Below are 9,889 nucleotides of genomic sequence, written 5' to 3' on the forward strand. Positions count from 1 at the left end.
ACATTGCATACAAAAAGAACAGTGAGCACTACAGGAATATGGAAATAAATAGATACACTGGCGGCCAAAAGTTTGGAATAATGTACAGATTTTGCTGTTTTGGAAGGAAATTAATACTTCACCAAAGTGGCATTCAGTTGATCACAAAGTATAGTCAGGACATTACTGATGTAAAAAACAGCACCATCACTATTTGAAAAAAGTCATTTTTGATCAAATCTAGACAGGCCCCATTTCCAGCAGCCATCACTCCAACACCTTATCCTTGAGTAATCATGCTTAATTGCTAATTTGGTACTAGAAAATCACTTGCCATTATATCAAACACAGTTGAAAGCTATTTAGTTTGTTAAATGAAGCTTAACATTGTCTTTGTGTTTGTTTTTGAGTTGCCACAGTATACAATAGACTGGCATATACTGAGGTCAATATTAGGTCAAAAATGGCAACAACAAAAAAAAGAAACAGCTTTCTCTAGAAACTCATCAATCAATCATTGTTTTGAGGATTGAAGGAAGATTTCATACAAAGGTGTACACTACAGTCTTCAAAAACAAAGGACAACTGGCTCTAACAAGGACAGAAAGAGATGTGGAAGGCCAGATGTACAATTAAACAAGAGGATAAGTACATCAGAGTCTCTAGTTTGAGAAATAGACACCTCACATGTCCTCAGCTGACAGCTTCATTGAATTCTACCCGCTCAACACCAGTTTCATGTACAACAATAAAGAGAAGACTCAGGGGTGCAGGTCTTATGGGAAGAATTGCAAAGAAAAAGCCACTTTTGAAACAGAAAAACAAAAAGAAAAGGTTAGAGTGGGCAAAGAAACACAGACATTGGACAACAGATAATTGGAAAAGTGTGTTATGGATCTTAACCCCATTGAGCTTTTGTGGGATCAGCTAGACTGTAAGGTGTGTGAGAAGTTCCCGACAAGACAGCCACATCTATGGCAAGTGCTACAGGAAGTGTGGGGTGAAATGTCACCTGAGTATCTGGACTAACTGACAGCTAGAATGCCAAGGATCTGCAAAACTGTCATTGCTGCACATGGAGGATTTTTTGATGAGAACTCTTTGAAGTAGTTTAAGAAGTTCTGAACATGTTTTACAAATTGTAATAGTAATTATTTACATTATTATTGTCCTGACTATACATTGTGATCAGTTGAATGCCACTTTGGTGAATAGAAGTACCAATTTCTTTCAATAAGAGCAAAATCTGTACATTATTCCAAACTTTTGGCCGCCAGTGTATATCATTTATAATAGGCCTTTATTAAAAATAAGTAAATAATACAAAATTACACACATAAAAAAGAAGGGGAAAAAAAGAAAGAAAAATAAATCACAGAAATGCTCAAAGAAAACAAGATTCAAGAAGTATTTTTGATTGAAACGTCTCATAGCGTACAATCTCTTAAACTCAGAAATAATGGCAAGAATAATATTTCTAAGCTGTTATAAACTTTTTTTTTTCACATTTATTTTATTTAAACAGTTACATTTACACGAACATGTAGCCTACATACTGTAGTAACATTACAATAATAAAAGCTACATCACTTTAGGGTGATTTGTGAACATATCATCATAGTATCTTTGGACTTTTTGTTATTTAACAGCCTTAAAGATCGCAAATAATTTTCAAATTCTACAATGAAAATCCGCGAACAGTTGGGGATAAGTGCACATTTTTGCTTATGAATATAAAATTTAGCTAACAAAATAAAAAGGTTAACCATAAAATCAAGACACTTATCGTCTTTATTTTCATTAAATAAAATGATGTCAATAATATAATATAATTATATATACAAAAATTACATTAACATTGACATAACTAAATATATAATTTGCCAGTTCAGTCCAAAAAAAAAAAAAAAAAAAAAAAAAAACATTGAAAAACTTACAGTCAAAAAATAAATGTGTCAAAGATTCTCATTATTGCAAAAAGTACAAATGTCATCAATGTCATATTTGGTTGCTCGAATAGTGACGTCACACTGAGCGGCAGTCTCCAAAAACGGAATCTGCAAGACATCGTACAAAGCGCCGAGGCTCCTGTCTTTCAAAACCCGAATTAATACCACAAACTTCAAAAAAAGGAAGGTGCAGTGCAACGATGCAGAATCAAAAGGGAAGAGTGATCATATGGAGTCACGTTTGCCTCTACTCTTTTTCTGGAGTCATTATTTTATTGGAGAAAGCGGCACGTAAGTTATATCATTCTCCATTACTTTCCAAACCTCTTTCTGGTCTTACAACCACATATATGGCAACACCATGTTGCGTTAAGGTTGAGCTATGAATGGTGTTTTTGCCTGCTTGGACTTGTCGTATCATGAGTTCCGTTCTTTTGTTCTTGTACATTTTTGTCGCCATGGTTTCACTGTATTTGAGCGCCTTTTTCATGAATGGAGAGTGGAGGGGGCGTGTTCTGCTCTGTGACAGCTGCTTCACATTAGAGACATACCAGAAGGATAAAAAAAAAAATGTAACACGCTGTAGTTACTTTTAACATGTTAACAAACATAATGCTAAACAGATATTTAAAGGGATAGTTCAACCACAAATAAAAATGGTCTCATCATTTACTCACCCTCATGTCATCCCAAATGTGAATGACTTTCTTCTGAACACAAATGAAGATTTTTAGAAGAATATCTCAGCTCTGTAGGTCCATACAATGCAAGTGAATGTTGACCAGAACTTTGAAGGTCGTAATCCATACGACTCCAGTGGATTAATACATGTCTTCTGAAATGTTGCAATCGCTTTGGGTGAGAAACAGATCAATATTTAAATCCTTTTTTACTATAAATCTCTAAATGCACAAAGAATGCAAATCACAAAAAACAAAGGAAGAATGTGAAAGTGGAGATTTATAGTAAAATAGGACTTAAATATTGATCTGTTTCTCACCCACACCTTTCATAACCACTGGAGTCTTATGGATTACTTTTGTGCTGCCTTCAGGGGAGGATTGGCCATGGGTAGAACCGGGACTTTTCCCGGTGGGCCTGCTGCGAAACGGGACTGAACAAGCAGCAATAAGCTGAAACGGGCCGCCACGTTATGCCGAACGGGCTGCAACTGGCTGAAGAGGGCCACAAAACGGCGCTACGATATGCCGAAGGGGGTTGCAATATGCAGAAAAGGACAGTGACATACACCCCCCCCCCCCCCCCAGTTTTTTTGCCATACAATCATATATATAAGCATTTCTCTACTTCAGTCCAAGGATTAACCTAAACAACACTTAGCAACATGATTCTCTCTCTTTCCTTTTTTTTTTTTTGACGTTGTTGTTTCATTATTTGTCTTTTCAGTTGTACTATGCTTTATGAACTACCTCTGGATGGGAAATGAGCTTCTGGCTTGGCTGACTTTGGGTCTGTGTCTGCCGGCCACAGCTGTGCAACTGCTTAGTCTGAAGTGGTACATCACTGAAGCAGAGAAACCCAAGCCTTCACTCATCCTTGTGCACTGTTTGCATCTGGGCACCTTTCAGAGGTCAGAAACATTACACACTTGGGTAAAATTGGCTTATATAATGTAAAATATCTATATTATACAGTTATATAATGACATCACATATATAGTGTTATATGTTTGCAGGTTATGGCACTGTATGAAGTCCCAGGGAGTGCAAGTTAAGGTTGGGGCATTACTAATGCAGCAGGCAGATGTATCTGCTCTGTGCCTGATCGAGGCCCTGTCACTCAGCCTGCCTCAGGGTCTACTGCAGACCTACAGTTTATTCACCCTACACACCAGCTTTCTGTCACCAGGTATATGACTTCCCTTTGGAACAAGCCAGCTCTGCTTCAATATTTTTCACTGGAAGTAATAAAATAATCAGACATTGAGCAATAAAAAAAACAAGTTTTTTAAATGCTTATTAAGTACCAAGTACCAGACTGCCAGCATCGATATTATAGCACAATGCTTAAAGGCATTGTTTAAACCCAAAAATTAAAATTCCATAATTATTTACTCACCTTCACATCATTGTAAACTTGAATGGCTTTCTTCTGTGGAACACAAAAAGTGGATTTTTAAAGAATATCCTGGCAACTCGCTTCCGTATAATGAAAGTAAATGAGGATTGCGGCTGTCAAGCTCCAAAATACCAAGAAAAGCGTCATAAAAGTGTCATAAAAATGGTACATATTACATTGTTGTTATATTCAAAGTAGGGTTATCAACCGATAAAAGTTTTGATCAAATTAATTACATGATATGCCGATTAATTAATTGAAATTAATCACGTATATAAATATTGGTTGTGAAAGCCCCTTAAATAACAAAACTTTAATATATAATTATTAAATAATTATAAATATAATATTAATTATAAATATAATAATTCAGATACTTAAAATGCATTACATTATTGTGGCAGACAGGTAAAGCATTGATAAGACAATACAAAAAGTGGCTTTAGTAGGCAATTTATGGTTTATTTTTCATATTTTTGAACATAAGCCTATTACTGGCCTACAGTGCACAGCAATCCATTTTGCAATTGAATATGTCAATCTGTCAGAGATAGACTTATTATAAGGGCTTTTATAAGGACACGTTAATGTACACATTCATCAGACGGACACTTATGGAGCGTCTCATTTTGGTTGCATCGCGTCATAAACACAGTTTTTTAGGTCGCTGTGTCAGGTTAAACGCTGTTTGAAACGTAGAAAAACATGCCTCAAGATACCTGCATTCGGAATTGCGCTCCGTCCAGCTGTTTGGACGCAAGAACATTCTCATCATGTGCTGTCAGTGTCAAGCAAGCCTGAGTGTGGTTTGTTGTTTGTACAGCTGCGCGCTGCCTATACAGCTGGAGTTTCGCTTACTGCCCCCTGCAGAAAACAGGTGGTAATTCAAGCTTGAATTGCTCTGATGGTAGGAATATTCCTTATTATGGTCCAGATACATGTCTATTTTCCTTATTTTTTATGCATTTTTTTTTTTATCTGTTCCTCACACAATCGCTGTTGTATAGATTCAGAAGACTTCTAATATAGCACACGAGTCGTTTGAACCACTTAACAGCTTGAGTCCTCATTCATTTTGATTACATGGAATGGAGTGGACATATATCTATTCTCCAAAAATCCAACTGTTGTGCTCCACCTAAGAAAGAAAAAAAATATGGGTTTGGAACGACATGGTGGTGAGTAAATGTTGATAGAAATTTCATTTTTTGACATACTATATTAATACAAATAATTGTTTTTACATACTTGCTATGCTTACTAAATGAGTTTCATACACTGAAAAATGGTTACTTGAAATTGTTACCTTAAGGATCTACTTCTGCCTGGCCTTACCCTTGAAATAGTTTTGTTGGTGCAACTTTAAGTATTCAGGTTGATTCAGTGATGTTAGATATTTTTTATTTTATTTGAATCAAACCAGTTAATTTAGATGTTACCACATCTTAACATTTTAGTCACAAGAAACTTTTCTCTGATTATGAATACCAGAAAAACCCAGTTCTAACTGTATAGCATTAATGTGCTTTGCTTTTACCAGTGGTTTTATGCGTTGGATTGAGCCTGCTGAATGTGTCCTGGTTTCTGGCCTTGTACAGCCGCACATGCTTGCTGCTCCGTCCTGGCCACCTGTACATGACCCCTGCTGCTATGCTGTGCCAGCTCATATGGAGAGGTGGCATGCTGGGTGCCAGGGTGGCCAGCCTCATGTACTTCTGCAGTGTATTTCACTGGTGGACCTACGGAGTGATTGGTTAGGATGGTTCCTAAATCAGTACACTTCTGGATGAAGTGATGTTTTTGTGTAGACAAATTCTTGTCACTTTAAACATAAAGGCTTTTACAGTTAGTCTGATTAATAGGCTTAAGGTAATAAAGAGATGACTGGTTATTGAATGACTGTATTGTGATTGTCTCCTCAGGTTTCCACTGGCTCATTATGACGTTCTGGCTTGTGTCCCAGCAGACAGACATCTGCATTAACCATAGTTCTTGGCGTCTTTTCAACTTAATCTTAGGGGCTATACATATTTTCCTGTTCCTCAACGTTAAAGACAGCCCCTCACGGTACCGCATGGTTGGATTTTATTTGGTAGGTTTCTCTCTATTGTCAGTAAAAAGAGTGAATACGGAAATCGGTTTTGCAGAAATCAGCAGAATATTGTAACATTGTGCAAAATAACTGCCATGATGCACTTAACAATCCTCAATAGTGTGTGATATGCTGCAAAGTTATTTTCACTTCTTTATGTGCTAGCTAGTGACCACTTTTGCATATGAGGATGTTTCTTCAACCTCTGGCACTTTTAGCTCTGTGGACTACATTTTTCATAGTCACTAGTTTATTTAATTTGTCTTCTAACAAAACAGTGTATGTACATAGACCACAGGAGATTTATGTCATTTTATTTAATGAAAGTCATGAAACTTTCCAGTAGTGTCATTTCCACCACATCTCAAATTATGTTATGTGTATATTAGAATTATGTTGTGGAATTGATAGTGATGGAAATGACTTTTAAAATAAAAAAGTTTTTGACATAAAATTGCCGACTCCTATGTCGTGTTCAGGCTAATTTCATAGCTGACATTTTATGTATTCTAAATACACACAATTAAATAATATTTTCACACTTTTTTTCATAATTTGTTTAAATTACGGCTTGAAAAGGGGCAAATCTGTTTGGCATGGTTGAAATGATGCCACAAATGTGGCCTTAATTTTTTAAAAATGGATTGAAATCATTTTCACACAATATATTGAAATGGTTTATGCTTATTTCACTGTTAGTTTAAAGGGATAACTCACCCAAAAAAGAACATTCGCAAATAATTTTTCACCCTCATGCCATCTCAGATGTGCATGACTTTATTTATTTTGCTGAACACAAACAAATATTTTTAGAAGAATGTTAAGCGATATGATAGATGTGGGTGAGAGACAGATCAATATTTAAGTCCTTTTTTACTATAAATTATCCTCCCTGTCCAGTGGGTGGTGATATGCGCAAAGATCGCGACCAAAAGAAGAATGAGAAAGTGGAGATTGATAGTAAAAAAGGACTTAAATATTGATCAGTTTCTTAACCACACCTATCATATCGCTTCTGAAGACATGGATTTAACCACTGGAGTCATATGGATTATTTTTACACTGCCTTGTGCTTTTTGACCAACAAAGTTTTGGCCACCATTCACTTGCCTTGTATGGACCTACAGAACTGAAATATTCTTCTAAAAATCTTCATTTGTGTTCAGCAGAAGAAATTCATACACATCTGGGATGGCTTGAGGGTGAGTAAATGAGAAGAGAATTTTCATTTATTGGTGAACTATCTCTTTAAAATATCATAGTTTTAAACATGTAATATCTTTTTAATGGATTTTCATAGTTTAATATTAAAAGTCAGGGTCTGGGAAAAGGCTAAAACAATTAAATCCATACATAAAAGGCATTTGAAAAGTACCAAAAATAACTGATGAAGGCGTGGTAAAAGTCATGTGTTTTTTTTTTGTTTTTTTTTTTGTTTTGTTTTTTCAATTTGTAATGGCCAATTCCCAATGTACTTTTTAAGTCCTCATGGTCGCGTAGCGATTCGCCTCAGTCCGAGTGGCGGAGGACGAATCCCAGTTGCCTCCGTGTCTGAGACCGTCAACCCGCGCATCTTATCACGTGGCTTGTTGAGCACGTTGCCATGGAGGCTTCACGCCATCCACGCTCAACTCACAACACGCCCCACCGAGACTGAACCACATTATAGCGACCACGAGGAGGTTACCCCATGTGACTCTACCCTCCCTAGCAACCGGGCCAATTTGGTTGCTTAGGAGACCTGGCTGGAGTCACTCAGCAAAAAGTCATGTTTTAATGTGACCTTCATATCACAGAAATAAAAATCTTTGTTTCGTTTGAATAAAAATCAAACCCTGGGACAGGAAATTGCCCTAAATTGAAGAAACAACAATAAATGAAATTATAGGTCAGCATCTTTAATTCCATTCTTTACCTCTTTATTTTATTGTTAAGTGATTTTGAAGATAACTGATAAGTACTTTCTTTGTTGTATAGTTAATGTTGTTGGAGAACACTTTCCTTCTACTTCTGGCCTCAGACTTACTAAGTAACCCGTCGTGGCATAGCATGAGTGTTCCTGTGGCTGTCCTATGCAGCTTCTTCATTGGTAAATATCATCTGTTACTGGGAAAAAATTTGAATAATCTCTGATATAATATAATGCAACTTGTTACTTTCTCTGTTCTCTATTTTTCTAGGTGTAATTTTTGTTGTCATTCACTACCGATTTCTTCATCCAAAATCCACTGAGATCCTCCAGAGTTTTAGACTCAGTCAACTGAGCCTGACAACTATTAACAGAACAACCTCTGATGTACATTGTAAAGAGACCACACCTGAGTCCTCCACACAAAGGCATGGCACTTTCTCAGTTACTGGTTGTGCTCTGTCTCTTGAGGAACATGCAGGAAACTGTTCTGTTCAACCTATAGAGGGTTGCTGGCACCATCATCATATGTTAATATACCTGGCTCTCAAAACAGGAAACTCAAGCAAAATCAACTGCATCTATGGAGACAGAGGACTTTCAGCCTTACTGGGAAATAATGAGGTACCCAACACAGACTCTGGACTGAAGCACTGTATGCAGCCATCAGTGATTGTAGGTGAACACTTTGAAAATGGTCCTGACCATACAGCTGAAAACAGAGAAGCTGAACGTGTCAATGGTTTCTTTGGTGCTGAGCTCAGACAGTCTCCAGAGGGTGAATCGAAGATGCTGAAGGGTGCAATGTATAACACCTGTCCTGCAGACTCCAGCAGCACTGTTTACTTCAGTGCAGAACCCCAGTCTCCTCATATTCTCGGCGAAGCAACTTTAGATAAAGAGAATACTGGCATAATCAGTCCAATTATTAATGGAGCTGCACTACATTTGACTGCCAAACCATTTTTAGATAGGGACCCATGCTATACCTCGACACCAATACCAGACCTCAAAATTATGCAAAATACAAGTCCTCGATTAGTAGGGGCTAGGAGACAGGTGTATTTTTAATATTATAAACAGGTATGACAAACTCGTGGGAATTGCTTAGTTTTGTTTGGGATACAGCTTATAAATGTTTTGTGTTTATTAGCACCATATTATAACCACTATCTGCCCTCATTGTTTTTGTACGATTAGTTATAAGCTCACTGAATTAAGATCAGTTTACATTTTTTAAACAATATTTTAAAATGACAAACCTTTTTTGTATTTTACTTGCTGCTCTCTTTGACTTTATTACCGTCTTTGTTGGTAATCTCTGTGATTTTATGTATTTAAAATGTCTTTTTATATGCTTCGTGTATTTTAATACGTTTTCATCTCATTTTATAAGGTTTAATTTTTCACAAACTATATATATATATATATATATATATATATATATATATATATATATATATATATATATATAGGGAAGACACTATATTTTAAAACAATTGTTATATTTATGGATGCTATGTGTGGAGCAAAAGAGTTGCTACATTTTATAATTTATATGTCAAAGTAGTTGACAATAACAATTCAGTTGCCAGTGTTAGCTTGATAAATCATTTCATTATTGTCAGAAATCTTGAAACTGTTTGAACACTTGTAGCCTCTATATTTTATGTTTGCTTTACATTTATTACTTTTTACATTGTACATCAATTAGTATTAAATTGTACATTTAGGCCTATATATTTCTTATATTACTATATTAATATAAAATTACGAAAGTTATTTATAAGTAACTTTATGTTATCCTCCCACTCATCTGTACTAAAATGGGAATAAAAACTCAAACTCAAATCAAATGTATGTTTTCAACAGACAGCAGAG

The 9,889-nt window shown here is 36.0% G+C and overlaps 1 protein-coding gene across 1 annotated transcript; it reads left to right on the forward strand.

Moving 5' to 3' along the window:
• The first annotated feature begins 2,038 nt into the window (after positions 1 to 2,038).
• On the forward strand, positions 2,039 to 9,864 carry xkr5b (XK related 5b). The gene is made up of 7 exons (XM_051723648.1): positions 2,039 to 2,219; positions 3,336 to 3,519; positions 3,625 to 3,797; positions 5,548 to 5,760; positions 5,930 to 6,099; positions 8,077 to 8,188; positions 8,280 to 9,864. Exons 1-7 carry the CDS (start codon positions 2,129 to 2,131, stop codon positions 9,077 to 9,079), a joined length of 1,743 nt encoding a protein of 580 aa, XP_051579608.1. The 5' UTR covers positions 2,039 to 2,128; the 3' UTR covers positions 9,080 to 9,864.
• The last annotated feature ends 25 nt before the right edge of the window (positions 9,865 to 9,889 follow it).

Source organism: Myxocyprinus asiaticus, chromosome 17, assembly GCF_019703515.2.
Source record: "Myxocyprinus asiaticus isolate MX2 ecotype Aquarium Trade chromosome 17, UBuf_Myxa_2, whole genome shotgun sequence".
In the NCBI taxonomy this organism is placed as follows: Eukaryota; Metazoa; Chordata; class Actinopteri; order Cypriniformes; family Catostomidae; genus Myxocyprinus; species Myxocyprinus asiaticus.